The sequence below is a fragment of the Salvelinus sp. IW2-2015 genome, linkage group LG19 (assembly GCF_002910315.2).
Source record: "Salvelinus sp. IW2-2015 linkage group LG19, ASM291031v2, whole genome shotgun sequence".
Classification (NCBI taxonomy): Eukaryota; Metazoa; Chordata; class Actinopteri; order Salmoniformes; family Salmonidae; genus Salvelinus; species Salvelinus sp. IW2-2015.
The window spans coordinates 25254961-25271063 of NC_036859.1; the positions used below are offsets into that span (position 1 = coordinate 25254961).

The 16103-nt window shown below is 44.7% G+C and overlaps 1 protein-coding gene across 7 annotated transcripts in view; it reads left to right on the forward strand.

Moving 5' to 3' along the window:
- LOC111979132 (partitioning defective 3 homolog) overlaps positions 1-16103 on the forward strand; it is a 218384-nt gene that overhangs the window by 138776 nt on the left and 63505 nt on the right. For 5 of the 7 annotated variants that reach the window (XM_024009454.2, XM_070448917.1, XM_024009458.2 and 2 more), the window contains 5 exons: positions 3188-3344; positions 8272-8458; positions 9411-9562; positions 12838-12882; positions 15700-15930. In XM_024009454.2, the coding sequence (XP_023865222.1) occupies positions 3188-3344; positions 8272-8458; positions 9411-9562; positions 12838-12882; positions 15700-15930 (772 nt within the window). The remainder of the gene's footprint in view (positions 1-3187; positions 3345-8271; positions 8459-9410; positions 9563-12837; positions 12883-15699; positions 15931-16103) is intronic. The other 2 variants (XM_070448918.1, XM_024009460.2) reach the window with 1 other exon arrangement.

A 16103-nucleotide genomic window follows, 5' to 3' on the forward strand; every position in this document is an offset into this window, starting at 1 on the left:
GTAAGGCGCTGATAAGGGCTCTAATCCTGGGAGTAACATAGTGCGACGTAGTCTATCCTGGGATAACAGTGAGGGTCATAATCCTGGTAACAGTGAGGGTCTATCCTGGGTACAGTGAGCGGTTATCCTGGGGTAAACCAGTGAGGTCTGTCCTATAGCAATGCTGTCAGGGCTAGCCATGCCTCCGTCAGGTTGCAGGCTGTGCTGTGGAGAAGCCAGGGTGAGAGCAGAGCAGAGAACACTGGCTATGAGGTACACACACACGGGAAGACTCATCAATATCTGCATCACGGATACAGCTGTGTGGGTGGCTTAGACTAGAGCATTATGGTTCTAGGTGTCTATATAGAAGGATACTTTATTGCTACATTTTTCTTGCAGTCCACTGAATGTGTGATGTATGGAACTCGACCAAGGTCATAGACATTCATGTGGCACAGCTTTGATGAAAGGTTGTACTCCTGTCTCCCATCAACTCACACACATCCCTCTCTTTCTGACTTATCCTCCTAACTTGACCTCTTTAGGGTAATAATCAGTGGCAAACTATTCTGAATCTGAACTGCTATTTCCTCAGTACTAAACCCCCACGCAGGGCTATTCTATTCAGACAAATGCCTAAATCACATTTCTGACCCAATAGAGTTCAGCCTAGACCAGTTTTAATTTATAGGATGGACTATGCAATGAGTAGAGCAGTGTTATGTTGACAGGCACACACGTACAAACGATATGCCCTCCACTCTGCAGCCGGTTTCATTAACCATCTCATTTAAAGTAAAGACAGGCTGACTTCCAAACAGTCTGTAGGCATTTGGCCTGTAGAAATCATTTTCCAGATCTCCACCCCCAGTCATTTGGTTCTACACCTGTTTTTACTTCTACACCTGTTTTTACTCCTACTTCTACACACCTGTTTTTACTCCTACTTCTACACTGTTTTTCTCCTATTCTACACTGTTTTTACTCCTACTTCTACACCTGTTTTTACCCTACTTCTACACCTGTTTTTTACTCCTACTTCTACACCTGTTTTTACACCTACTTCTACGCCTGTTTTACTCCTACTTCTACACCTGTTTTTACACCTACTTCTAACGCCTGTTTTTACTTTCTTCTACGCCTGTTTTTACTCCTACTTCTACGCCTGTTTTTTACTCCTACTTCTAACGCCTGTTTTTTACCCTTACTTTCTACCCTGTTTTACGCCTACTTCTAAGTGTTTTTAACCCCTACTCTAACGCCTGTTTTTACCCTACTTCTACGCCTGTTTTTACGCCTACTTCTACGCCTGTTTTTATCGCTACTTCTACGCCTGTTTTTACGCCTACTTCTACGCCTGTTTTTTACTCCTACTTCTACGCCTGTTTTTACGCCTACTTCCTACGCCTGTTTTTACTGCCTACTTCTACGCCTGTTTTTACCAGCTCTAACGCCTGTTTTACTGTTCTCTACTAGTAACTCCACTTCTCGCCTGTTTTACTCCTACTTCTACGCCTGTTTTTAACTACCACTTCTAACGCCTGTTTTACGCCTACTTCTACCCTGTTTTTACCCCTACTTCTACGCCTGTTTTTTTTAACTCCCTACTTTACGCCTGTTTTTACTACCCTTACTTCTACGCCTGTTTTTACCCTACTTCTACGCCTGTTTTACTCCTACTTACGCCTGTTTTACTCCTACTTCTACGCTGTTTTTACCCTCTCACGCCTGTTTTACGCCTACTTCTACGCCTTGTTTTTACGCCTACTTCTACGCCTGTTTTTACGCCTACTTCTACGCCTGTTTTTACGCCTACTTCTACGCCTGTTTTTACCCTACTTCTACGCCTGTTTTTACGCCTACTTCTACGCCTGTTTTTACGCCTACTTCTACGCCTGTTTTTTACGCCTACTTCTACGCCTGTTTTTACGCCTACTTCTACGCCTGTTTTTACGCCTACTTTTTTACGCCTGTTTTTACTCTCATTTTACTGGCTGAGGTATCAGCCAGGTCTGCTTGGTGAATGTTGAGCAGTTTCTGCATTAAATGAACTGAACCTGTCTGTATCACACCTGTCTCTGTTATCAGCACGTCTATCAAACGTGGGAAATGAAGGCGCTGTGGGTTGATTATTCACTGATGACATTTCCTCTTGTTGTGATGCACATCAGTCTTCATGCTAATAAGTAATTTTCTTCACCTTGAGCCATGAATACAGAAACCGTTGCACTTCTATGGCTGGTTTCCCAAACACATTAAACTAGTCCTSGAGTAGGAAGTTCTTTAAATTAAGWGTCTCTCCACTGYGAATGCTTTTTACACWTGGACTAGGCTTAAAATGTGTCAGGATATCAGCGTGTATAGTTAAAATCAGTGAGACAGGAGATTCTAAGTGCAAACAATGAGGGCATCCTCACCATAGATTCTATTGATTCGATGTAATTTTATGGTCCACACACATTCAACCCCACTTCATTCCCAGCTCCTCAGTCATGTGTGTTTAAAAGTGTCCAAGGCAGTAAATTACCTATTTGGCCAATAAACAGTGGTGTGTCAGATAGCCCCTTGAGGAAAGTGGCACCTTGCTGCTCTCCTGTGGGGGAAGGTTCTCAGCAGGCATCTTAACAGCTATTGAAAATCCATAGTCATTTATCAAGCTATCCTAACCATGGTCGTGGTGGTGCTGTGGATAATGTTAGCATGAACCTAGCCTGCCTCTACAGGTCTGTCATGTATCTAGCTAGCCTAGCTGTGGTGGTGCTGGGGCTATGTAGCATGAACCTAGCCTGCCTTTACAGGTCTGTCATTTATCTAGCTAGCCTAGCTGTGGTGGTGCTGGGGCTATATAGCATGAACCTAGCCTGTCTCTACAGGTCTGTCATTTATCTAGCTAGCCTAGCTGTGGTGGTGCTGGGGCTATGTAGCATCAGACTTGCCTGTGTCTACCGGTCCCTCACAGACGGGGTGATGGATTATCTCTAGGTTTAGCTGTAATCGCTGCTGCAATCCCACAGTGAGTGAAATAGCCATAATGGGGTTGTGGCTTTGAGCTAGAATGACAAAACACGAGCTCAAATATCAAGATTTAATCCAAATGTACTTAAGGGAGAATTTCTGTCTCATACTACACATTTCCAATATAATGAGGATTCCTTCATCCAATGTATTGATTGTGCCGGTCTTCCCAATGCCTCTGTATGTGTAGCTGGAGGCCTCTGGGAGCCCCCTGGGACCGGAGCAGACCCTCAACTCCACCCTGCTGGACGACCGGGAGCGTCGTATCTCCCACTCCCTGTACGGAGGCATAGAGGGCCTGGACGACAACCTGATGCCACGGCAGACCCTAATGGGCCGAATGATGGGTGAGTCAGGTCCCCCCAATAGCTTCTCACAGCCTTACTGCTGGGTTAGCACCAGATCTTCTCACAGCCTTACTGCTGGGTTAGCACCAGATCTTCTCACAGCCTTACTGCTGGGTTAGGCGGCGCAGATCGTTTCACAGCTTCAGTGTGGGTTAGCACAGAGATCTTGCGTTCAGCTTCTGTGGTTAGCATTTATCAAGCCTTACTGCTGGGTAGCACGCAGATCTTCTCACAGCTCACTGCTGGGTTAGGCACAGATTTCTCAGACAGCCACATGCTGGGTTAGCACAGATCTTCTACACAGCCCATGCTGGTTAGCACCAGATCTTTCACAGCTATAACTGCTGGGTTAGCAGATCTTCTCACAGCTTACTGCTGGTTTAGCACCAGATCTTCTCACAGCTTACTGCTGGGTTAGCACCAGATCTTCTCACGCTTACTGCTGGGTTAGCACAGATTTCTTCACAGCCTCATGCTGGGTTAGCACCGATTTTTCTCACAGCCTCACTGCTGGGTTAGCCAATCTTCTCACAGCCTCACTGCTGGGTTAGCACCAGATCCTTCTCACAGCTCATGGCGGTTAGCGAGCAGTCGTCTCAGTCCAGCCTCCTGGTGGGTTAGCGCAGACTTTCTCACGCCTCACAGTGGCTGGGGCTTTAACGCCAGCGTCTGTCATTCACACATCACACTCTACAAACTGTTAACTAACAGGGTTGATAAGAGCCAATTTACACCTGAGCCAAGCTGAGATGCTGTGTTACTTTAAAGAAAGCCCTATTAATTCAAACAGAACTAATAGGACACAATTTGATTATTCATATGGCTAAAAAAGTATTCACTTCTAACCATGGATAATATTAGAAGGCAATTCCACGGTAACTGACATTGACTCAGATCTTTGACTTTAAAATGTATGTCAAACAAAAYACAATGATTCCAAAGTTAAACAAACCATACAGCTCTGTGCACAAGGACTACTTTGAACAATTTCCATCGAAAATTGCAACGTTTGCAAACAGAATGGCGGTTTGTACTGTTTGTGCCTTCATTCTGTTACCAAACTGGGTGGACTGGGATAGGTGCAGCACTATCTTCTGTTGTAACATCTGGCCTAGCGGTTGGTTGGCTGGCTGGTATCTAAAACCTGTGATTGATTGAATCTCTGTGGCGCAGTTGTGACTGAACCATTTAAAAGCTGTCCTCCCGTCAAACTGCCTGCCGTCCTGTCCGTCTGTCAGCCCAAGGCCATCACACACACACACACACAGTACGGACACACACAGTATGGTTACACAYACAGTACTGTGCCTCTCTTTCAGGGTCAGCCTGAGGAGCTGACAGAACAGGCAGACTCCAAACAGAGAGCTCAGGGATTCACAGAGCACACACACCACTGAATCAATCAGAAGGTCTGCACTACACCATACAAGGGCCCTGAGCTGTAAATTCTGACCTTTTCTCGTACATTTTCCGAGACATTAAGATCCACTGAAAGTTGAACTCACWGCACAGTCAGTTACTCCATTTCCTGTGTTGGCAAACCAGGTGGTCGCAGATAATTGAATCTACTGTAAACACACACATTGGGGGCCGCAGGGGAATGTACTACTTTCTCTATTGGAGTAGCCCTAAACTCATTTTCTTAAAGGAAAGGTTCACCCATTTTGAATGTTATATATTGTTTTTGTGCATTTCTGAGTGATGTACTATCAATTTCCTGGGTAATTCAATGTTTTCATGTGTATCTGAGTTGTTGGCCTTCAAGCAGGGAGAAATCCGTCCTGTATGACGTAGCACTGTGATAGTCGCTCTCACTATACTGGAAGTTAATAGGAATACGACTTTTAGATCGCAAAAACGTCTATCATAGATTTCAATACTGACTGATGTCATAACTCGGGAGGATGTCTTCTGTCGAATGAGCTATTGATCATATTTTTTGCAATATTTGTCTAAGGTTTTTCCCGTTTTGTCTGCCTCTTTAGTCCAGGATGCATTGCATGGTGCCGATGCCAGAGATATTATAGAAAAGAGATAGGAATCCAATGAATGAAGGAACCTATAACGCCCCACCCAGTAGACTGTCGACGAATTGTGTTCACGTTGTCATGCTGRGTCACGTGGTTGCTAKGCTAATCGTTACTCAATCCCTTCTCAAAGTCAGTGTATATGTCAAGAAACGTGCCTATTTTCCTTGGAAGTACGTAATGTCATGATAGCAAGTTAATTATCTCACATCTTGGAAAAGATTTGTAATGTTTTACTTCTTGTTGATGAAATTTGTGCTAATGTTGTGTCTTTGAGCTAGTGCTCAATAGACTCCCATTCACTCCTTGAAGGAGAGTGCTCCTTGTACCAGAATCATCCAGAATGCACCGTGCAGCTCATTGACGTAGCATGGGCAGCATTTCCCATCTCCTCAAAAGTATAGATTTTCATCTCTGTTGTGTGCCTTAGAAAAGCACATGTTTTACTTTGACTTTGATTCATAGCGATGCTTATTTAGCTAAGCTTATTTCTCCATATGTCTTGGCAGGCCTAGAGTTAGGAATTGCCAGTGAGGCTTTGTGTCAATGTCATATTGAAAGTGGTTGGAATAGAGTTAAAGCCCTTTATAAGCCAGTATTTGATTCACTGGCGTTGTTTAACAGAGATGGGATGAAGGACGATGTTTGTCTCAAATGGTACCTTATTCCCCCCAGTAGTTCAGTAGTAGTCTATGGGCCAGGAGAGACTGTGCTGCGTTCAGATTAGTCAGACCAGGCAGCAGGAATACGTGTGGACTAGCTAGTTTAAAAAAAACAATGGTTCCAAAATTCTAAACTGAATAAATACATATCATTTTGTACCTCAACACTTCTAAGCTCGACTTGATGATATTGCTAAATATATCCTGAGAATACAATGGGAAAATGAGTTAGTTGTATTGTTTTAGTTAAGACTTAACACCCGGTTTGGCTTCGCCTGATTTCTCTGATCATTTTCCCATTGTTGTGCAGGCCTACCCCACTGCTATGACAATTAGAGGATTAGAGTTTTCTTAAGTTAATTATTCTCATCTTTAGGCAACGGCTCGTTCTTCAAGAAGTGGACCAAAGGCAATTTCCCTGRGTATGCTAATTATGCAGATGGACTTGGACAGTAGCAAAATAAAACCCTCCTTTTCCTGCATCCCTCGCCCAATTATTCTCACCTCCCGACTCTATCTCCCATTTAATCTGGCCTGGCATTCCTCTCAGCTATTAAATRCTGCTCCTCTTCAGTATTCACCGGCATGTTGCCACATAAAGTATCTGATAATTGCTTTTACTGAAGACGAGACAATTCTGTAAAGACGCTGCAGCTTTTGTTCCTTTGTCGCAATGTCTATTTTTATTAGGGCTACTGTAAACTGTAATGAAAGTGTAATAAATAAATCCCACCGAGTCAGGTGCTTTGAGTTCTGCTCACCATTGTTGGTAAAATAGTGACCTTGGATTGGTCTACAAAAAAATAAGTACGTCTCAAACGCCACCCTATTCTCGATATAGTGCACTACTTTTGACCAGGGCCCATAGGGTAGTAGTGTACTATAAAGGGAATGGGGTGCCATTTGGGACTCATAATAATAACATTCTTACGTATGGATGGATGCCTGCCCAAAAAGTTGATTGCTTCTAGAAAAAAGCATGAACAGAAGTAGATTTATTCATTGGTCTACTCGGTGCCTGCCACCTTCATTCCTACTCACCTACAGTCGCATTTCATTACAGAGCCATTGAGCCTTGTCAACTAATCAGCAAGCCCTTGACTAGGTGAATGAGCTAGTTCAGGGCTACAACAAAGTTGTGGAAGTCTGGGGGTCCGCGAGGAGAACGTCTGGGGGTCCGCGAGAACGTCTGGGGGTCCGCGAGGAGCGGTTTTAGACCCACTGCCTTAGAAGACCAATGTACACTGCTTTAGGGCTCACGCACACCAGAGTTCCCCGAAAAGACACACACACACACACACACACAGCAGGGATAGAGACGACAGGAACAACAACACTCTGAATTTACGCAAGCATGCACAAACACACACACACAGTCCCTCTGCTCTATTTACATTGTAGTCATTTAGCAGACTCTCTTATCCAGAGGGACTTACAGGAGCAATTAGGTTTCAGTGCCTTGCTCAAGGGCACATCGACAGATTTTTCACGTAGTATGATCGGGGATTCAAACCAGCGACCTTTTGGTTGCTATTGAGACTGGTCAGTATATGAACTTTCAGCACACCACGGTTCATCAGTCCAGCCATGCTAGCTGGCCGGGCAGTGTGGAACTGTGGTTATATTTAGTACCACACAGATTCTCAGTGTGAAAGGATATGAGTAACAAACACTAACCCTGGCGCAAGGCCTCACGTCCTGGGTGGAAAGTCCTGTTTTCCTGCCATGAGACCCAAACAGATTCCTAACACAAACTTTTCTCTCCGTCATTGTGGAGTGCTATTATACAGCATAGAAACCACCCTTCTTCAGATGCTCAGTTACCCCCAAAGACAGGATAGCGTCATGCATTGCATAGCAATGTGTTTTTAAATCCCTCTATTGGACACAAAGAAAGGGGAAGGTTTTTTGACTTGCTCGGTGAGCGTGCCAAAGTCAATAGTTTTCTGTTTTTCACAATGCCACAGCTTGCATTAAGCACACTATAATGACACTTGACAATGTCATGCCAGATGCTGCCAAACACAGCATGGTGATTTAAATAGGAACTGATTGAGAATTTCACTCTGGGTCTGCTTTTAAATTAAAGCATGTATTGTGGTAAATTAGTTATGTGTTATATCAAAGGATCAAATGTCCAATGAATATTAAATGAGAGGATAGCGTCGTTTAAATGTGTTTATTGTGTAATGTATATCAAAGCCTTCTCCAATCATGCTCCTCCGTTTTGTCCTACAGGTAACTACCAGCTCTCCCCTACAGTCAACATGCCCCAGGACGACACAGTCATCATCGAAGACGATAGGCTGCCTGTACTTCCTACCCACCTCTCTGACCAATCGTCTTCCAGCTCCCATGACGACGTGGGGTTCCATGTGGAGGTCCCTCCCCCCTGGGCCAAAGAGATTCAAATTCAGAATGAGAGGTGAGAGGACAAAGTCCCAAATGGCTCCCTACATAGTGGCCTATGGTCCCTGGTCAAAAGTAGTGCACTACGTAGGGAGAAGGGTGCCATTTGGGACGTATTTCAGCACTGGCTCATTACCTTCTGTTACRTCAGTCAAACACACGACACACATCTAATCTCCACGAACACCGCAGAGGGTTTCTGTGTTTATCAGCTGTTAGTGTGTCACGCTTAACATTTGTTTTGATAATTGGGACCATGTTTTGCTAAGGTTTCGCAATGGAATCCTAGTATTATTTCAGTTGTAGCAATTTAGACCTAGTACTGTGTGTTCAAAAGATTCCACTGTTTCTTTCTACGCTGAAATACACTGTAGGTATATCTTTTCTTTATACTGTATGTTGAAACATAAGGTCAATGTGTCTCCTATGTTTGCTGAATCATCTGATTTTTTAAGGAAACTCAGGCACACCTACCTGCTGCCCACTTAATTGGGACTGCATCCCAAATGACACCCTTTTCCCTATATAGTGCACTACTGCCCAATGACCCTGGTCAAAAGTAGTCCTGTAAATACGAATAGGGTGTCATTTGCGTAGTAGCCTGGACGTGAAGGGCTTTTGCCACGATGTGATGAGGAGGCCCAGTCAGTCCCCATCAGTGGGGCTGGGCTGTTCTGAGTGGGTGGTGATTGTAACTGGGCRAGCCCAGTCAAATTAGTCTCTGCTGTAATCAGTTGCTCCTCKGGTATGGTCCTGACTCGAGGAGCTGCAGTGGCTTGATTTGATGATGGGAAGACATTGATGCTGACTGTTTAATTTGCACTAGAATAATCCCATCCTGTCCTTCTCTTTCTCTCTATCCTTTCTCTCTCTTTCTCTATCCTTTATCCTCTCCCACACCTTCACTTACTCTCACTCTTTGTCTGTCTTTGTCTCCATCACTGCCTTCCTTCCCTCTCCTCCTGTAGCCCTCTGAGCCCTGATGACACCGACCCAGACGGAGCCTTTCAGAGGGAGGGCTTCGGCAGACAGAGCATGTCCGAGAAACGGACAAAGCAGTTTGGAGATGCCAGTCAGCTGGAGATCATCAAGACACGCAAGTCCAAGAGCATGGATCTAGGTACTAACCCAAACAACCACCCATGACCCTTTCCTCCCTCTCATTGACACCCTATAGGTCAGCCCCTCCTGGAACCAATGGCACAATGTTTTAGGTCGGTTTACCAGAGAGATTAATCCCTAGTCCTCTGTGTCTGTGAAACCAGCCTTCTGAATGGTTAGGAATACCCAAATTAGGCACATACATTACATGACCAAAAGTATGTGGACACCGGTTCGTTGAACATCTCATTCCAAAATCATGGGCATTAATATGGAGTTATTCACCCCTTTGCTGCTATAACAGCCTCCACTCTTCTGGAAAGGCTTTCCACTAGATGTTGGAACATTGCTGCGTGGACTTGCTTCCATTCAGCCACAAAAGCATTATTGCGGTCAGGCACTGATGTTGGGCTATTTGGCCTGGCTCTCAGTTGGTGTTCCAATTCATCACAAAGGTGTTCGAGGGGGTTGAGGTCAGGGCTCTGTACAGGCCAGTCAAGTTCTTCTACACTAAATATGACAAACCGTTTCTGTATGGACCTCGCTTTGTGCACGGAGGCATTGTCATGCTGAAACAGGAAAGGGCCTTCCCCAAACTGCTGTAAGCACAGAATCGTRTAGAATGTCATTGTATGCTGTAGCGTTCAGATTTCCCTTCACTGGAACTAAGGGGCCTAACCCGAACTATGAAATATAGCCACAAACCATTATTCCTTCTCCACCAAACGTTAGTTGGCACTATGCATTGGGGCAGGTAGTATTCTCCTGGCATCCGCCAAACCCTTCTGGCAGATGGTGAAGCGCGATTCATCACTCCAGTTCAATGGCGGGGAACTTTACACCACTCCAGCAGATGCTTGGCATTGCGCATGGTGATCTTAGGCTTGTGTGCGGCTGCTCAGCCATGAAAACCCATTTCATGAAGCTCCCAACAAACAGTTATTGTGCTGACGTTGTTTCCAGAGGCAGTTTGGAACTCGGTAGTGAGTGTCGCATCAAGAGGACAGACGATTTTTACGCTCTACGTGCAGCAGTCCTGTTCTGTGAGCGTGTGTGGCCTACCACTTCGACTGAGCTGTTGTTGCTCCTAGACGTTTCCACTTCACAATAACAGCACTTACAGTTAACCCGGGGCAGCTCTAGCAGGGCAGAKATGTTACATACTGACTTGTAGGAAAAGTATCATCCTATGACGGTACCATGTTGAATGTCACTGAGCTCTTCAATAAGACATTGGCAGTAGAATGGCCTGTCTATGGAGATTGCTTGGCTCTGTGCTCGATTTTTAATGGCTGTGGCGTAAATTGCAGAATCCACTAATTTGAAGGGGTGTCCACGTACTTTTGTATATTTACTGTAAATACAGTGCCTTCGGGAAGTATTCAGACTTTTCCCACATTGTTACGTTACAGCCTTATTGTAAAATAAATTAAATAAATAAAAATCCTCAACAATCTACACACAATACCCCATAATGATAAGTGAAAACAGGGTTTTAGACATTTTTGCAAATTTATAAAAACAGAAATACCTTATTTACATAAGCATTCAGACCCTTTACTATGAGAAACAAAATTGAGGCAGGTGCATCCTGTTTCCATTGATAATCCTTGATGTTTCTACAACTTTATTGGAGTCRACCTGTGGTAAATTAAATTGTGGCCTCCATCATTCTTAAATGGAAGAAGTTTGGAACCACCAAGACTCTTCCTAGAGCTGGCCGCCTGGCCAAACTGAGCAATCGGGGGAGAAGGGCCTTGGTCAGGGAGGTGACCAAGAAAACCCGACGGTCACTCTGATAGAGCTCTAGAGTTACTCTGTGGAGAACCATCTCTGTAGCACTCCACTAAGGCCTTTATGGTAGAGTGGCCAGACGGAAGCCACTCCTCAGTAAAAGGCACATGACAGCCCGCTTGGAGTTTGCCAAAAGGCACCTAAAGATTCTCAGACCATGAGAAACAAGAGTCTCTGGTTTGATGAAACCAAGATTGAACTCTTTGGCCTGAATGACAAGCATCACGTCTGGAGGAAACCTGGCACCATCCTTACGGTGAAGCATGGTGGTGGCAGCATCATGCTGTGAGGATGTCTTTCAGCGGCAGGGACTGGGAGACTCAGGATCGAGGCAAAGATGAACAGAGCAAAGTACAGAGAATTCCTTGAAGAAAACCTGCTCCAGAGCACTCAGGACCTCAGACTGGGGCCAAGGTACACTTTCCAACAGGACAACGACCCTAAGCACACAGCCAAGACACCACAGAATTGGCTTCGGGACAAGTCTCTGAATGTCCTTGAGTGGCCCAGGCAGAGCCTGGACTTAATACCGATCGAACATCTCTGGAGACCTGAAAATAGCTGTGCAGTGACGCTCCCCATCCAACCTGATCAATCTTGAGAGGATCTGCAGAGAAGAATGGGAGAAACTCCCCAAATACAGGTGCGCCAAGCTTGTAGTGTCATACCCAAGAAGACTCGAGGCTGTAATCGCTGCCATAGGTGCTTCAACAAGGTATTGAGTAAAGGGTCTAAATAATTATGTAAATGTCATATTTTAGTTTCTAATGACAATGCAAAAAACTGTTTTTCCTTTGTCATTATGGGGTATTGTGTGTAGACTGAAGGAAAAATTACATTACATTTTAGCATAATGCTTTAACGTAACAAAATGTGGAAATAGTCAAGTGTTCTGAAAACTTTACAAAGACACTACATACCCACTCATTGTTAATTGCATCTGTAAGACTTGTATTGCACACCCTGATATTTGTGATATTTTCTAGTCTATGTAATCCAAGTGTGACGCATTTCTGTCTTTTTTATGTGACATCAAACAGGCTGATACACTGTGTCTGCCACACCTCAGAATAAGGTTTCAGCTCACTTCAGATGACATTAAACCYTCCTGATCGCTTTGGCTGACAGTCTTCCCCCTCACCCACACTATGTCTGCGTCCCAAATGGCACCCTGTTATATGTGTGTGTGTGGTGCACTACTTTTGACCAGTAATGCCCTATCAAGAGAATAGGGTGCCATTTGGGACACAGCCTATATCTATTCTGCTTCTGATCCCCACTGAATTATTGTAGTCCTGCACTGTTTATATCACAATAGCTCTGATTGCTATCCTAAACCCCTCCATTTCCCTGTCTTTCTGTCTCAGTGTCTCGCATGGTGTCTGATTACCCTTGAAGTTGCCCAAAGATGTACGCACTGTACAGTAACATTGCTGGAATGTTTGCATGTGGAATGTGCTCACTAACCAATCCTAAATGTTTATTGCCCCCCTTTAACAGTAGCCGACGAGATTAACCTCACCCCTCGCAAAGAGAACACGCCAGGTAAGGAGTGACACGTCACGGAGGGAGAACGGACACCTCATCCAGTCCAGTTGCTACCCACATTCCATCCTGCAAATCCAGACCTGCTTTAGAATCTACCACCTCACTATGAGAAGAGAATAGAATACAAAGAACCTTGAGACAGTTTGAGGTCATTGCGGTGGAATTGTGGGTGGGTGAATATGGACTTGGCAGTGATTTTTCTTAAGACACGGTAGCACTGCTAATTGTTCTGTGGATGGGAATGTGAGGAGGGCGAGAGACCGAGAGAGCGCGATAGATTGAGAGAGAGAAAGAGAACGCTCTGTCCTTGGCTGGGCTACAAACTGACAGCAAGTCATCCGTCATTGTCAGCTGTGTGTTTTTACAGCCACCTCTAAATAGAAGTTCCTTCGAAGGATGGGATTTAGCTGAATGGCACAGTGAAAGCAGGGGAGAGAATTGGGTTTAGCAGAATGTARGCCACAGTGAAGCAGGAAAAAGGAAGGGAACCATCAGGAAATAGAAGCAGTCTGGTAGAACTACTGTACACATGAACGAGACTAAATATATCATTAATGTCCCTTGTTTTCTCCAAACATTGTCTGAGCAGTCACTTGCAAGAGAAATACCTGGTTTGCGTCCAAAATGGCACCCTATTCCTATTTAGTGCACTGCTTTTGACCAGAGCCCTATGAGTCCTATATGAGTCCTATTTCGGGAATAGGGTTCCATTTGGGAAGCTGCCCCACGCTTCAATGTGGGTGGCCGTGGATATTGTGGCTGCTTGGCTGGGAGTGAGAAGTGGAGCGAAGGAGGAAGGCGGAAAATTGAATACATTGCAGCCTGAACAAGCAGGGCTGGTGCCTATTCATTTTCATCAGGCTGTCCTGTCCTCTTAACGTCTCACTGAAGCAGCGGCTGATGGGCTTTCATGCATCAAACCACATTCATTTGGTTTTAGCGTTCAGTCAGCAGCCGCACCGCACGCTTCCCAGTCACACCTCGGTGGTAGTCTTAAAAATGACATGAATTCAGACCTCTGACAGACGGCGTGAGTCAAGAACATCAGGCAGCGGTTTGTTTGAGATGGAGCTATTGGAGTTTCAGATAGTCTGACCTGGCAACCTCCAGCCTTCTACATATCTGTACTAGGCATATTTATACAGACTGCCACCCTATTCAAACTGAAGATAACACGGGTCGTATAGAGATCGGTGGTGCTCCCTTATGATAATAAATACAGGTATCAATCACCCTGCAGTCAGGAGGAATGTCAAACAGGGAATACCCTGGAATAGTTCCAAATAGCACCCTAAACCTTATATAGTGCACTACTTTTGACCAGGGCCCATGGAACTCTGGTCAAAAGTAGTGCACTATGTAGGGAATAGGGTGCCATTTGAGATGCAATCCCTGTGTGGCTATAGGACCCACTGGAGTTGCACGTATAGGCACGTAATTGACTGGAAACGTCTTGGAAAGTTTGAAGGAATGACTGTTGCTATTGGCCATTAGGGAGCTGTATAACAGTGGGCAAACACCTCTGCATTGCCCTCTACTGACCTAGTGGACAAACATGTGGATACAGTCTGTGTCAAAAATGTCCTATAGCCAATCAGTGGAGGAGTGTGGCCCTCTGGCCCAGGCTATTGTGTCCCACCTCTCATAGGCTACGTCTATTCCCTATAGTGCACTACTTTTGACCAGAACTCAATGGGACGTCACTCCCTCTCCCAGGCTGTCACTGTGAACATTTTCCCAGGATTTGGGATTTGTTTTGGGCCTGCTAAATGGACCATGCCTCATTGCTGCTTTAGCTCGGAGTGAATGTGTAGATTAAAGGAGGAGAGTGTAGCACTGAAACGCTTAAGAAAATAGCCTGAAATCTATTAGCCTATAATAACAGTTATTAGGGTGAAATTACATTTCCACGAATTAAATTGTAAGTGGGTGGTTATCGTGCAATGTATTTTTCCAATGAACAAAAATCGTGTTTTTCAAATATTTAGTGGATGTAGTCTTGAACTGGAGGCCAGAAACAACAGGATTGCGTCCCAAATGGCACCCTATTCCCTATAGAAAGCKCTACTAGTATTAGCTACCCGGGCCTCTTGTTTACCCAGTTCCAGTAGCTCTGCTACAGTATACTCTGTGGATTAGAGGGCTGTAGAGTCAGCTGGGCTGTTCCCCTGAGGTAATCCATCCCACTCTCTGGTTGCAATGCACATAGCACCCTATTCTGTGTATAGTGCACTACTTTTATAAGGGCCCTGGTCAAAAGTAATGTACTACATAGGGAATAGGGTGCCATTTGAGACGCATCCTCTCTACACCTCCATACCACTCTACATTTTATTTATCTACAATACCCCCTCAACCTGTGAGTGATGGACAAGAGATGTACTGTACACCTACAGGGGTACTCAACTCTTACCCTACGAGGTCCGAAGCCTGCTGGTTTTCTGTTCTACCTGATAATTAATTGCACCCACTTGGTGTCCCAGGTCTAAATCAGTCCCTGATTAGAGAGGAAAAATATAAAAAAGCTTTAAGGTCCAGATTTGCATTTGTGGTACTTACTCTTATCTAGGCTTTAGCCAAAACACTATCATTTGTAAAAGTGTATCCACTTTCTTCTCAATGCAACACAACCCGTTTTGGTTACATGTTAGTGTGAGCTCCATCCAAGTTTTCATTTCAACTCACTGGTAGTCAAGTAAAATAACAAGGTGCTTTAGTTGAACACAGCCCTGCATTCAAAAAATACAAAATATCCTTTAGTTCCCTCACAGCTTAATCAAATAAGTAAGTTTGGATACTGTTGCTCCTCCCTAGGGTCTTCCACCAGGGACGTGGGTCCTTTCTTAGGCCTCAAGAAGTCCAGCTCTCTAGAGAGTTTACAGACAGCCGTTGCCGAGGTAACGCTGAATGGTGACATGCCCTTCCACAGGCCACGCCCACGCATCATCAGGGGGCGGGGCTGCAATGAGAGCTTCCGGGCTGCCATCGACAAGTCATACGACAGGCCAGCCGCTACAGAGGATGACGATGAGGACATGGAGACATGTAAGAGACTTCTGTTGGACAAATCTCCATAAGATAGACTTCTGTTGGACATACACTGCCGTTCAAAAGTTTGGGGTCACTTAGAAAAGTCATTGTTTTTGAAAAAAACGAAACATTTTGTCCATTAAAATAACATCAAATTGATCAGAAATACAGTGTAGACATTGTTAATG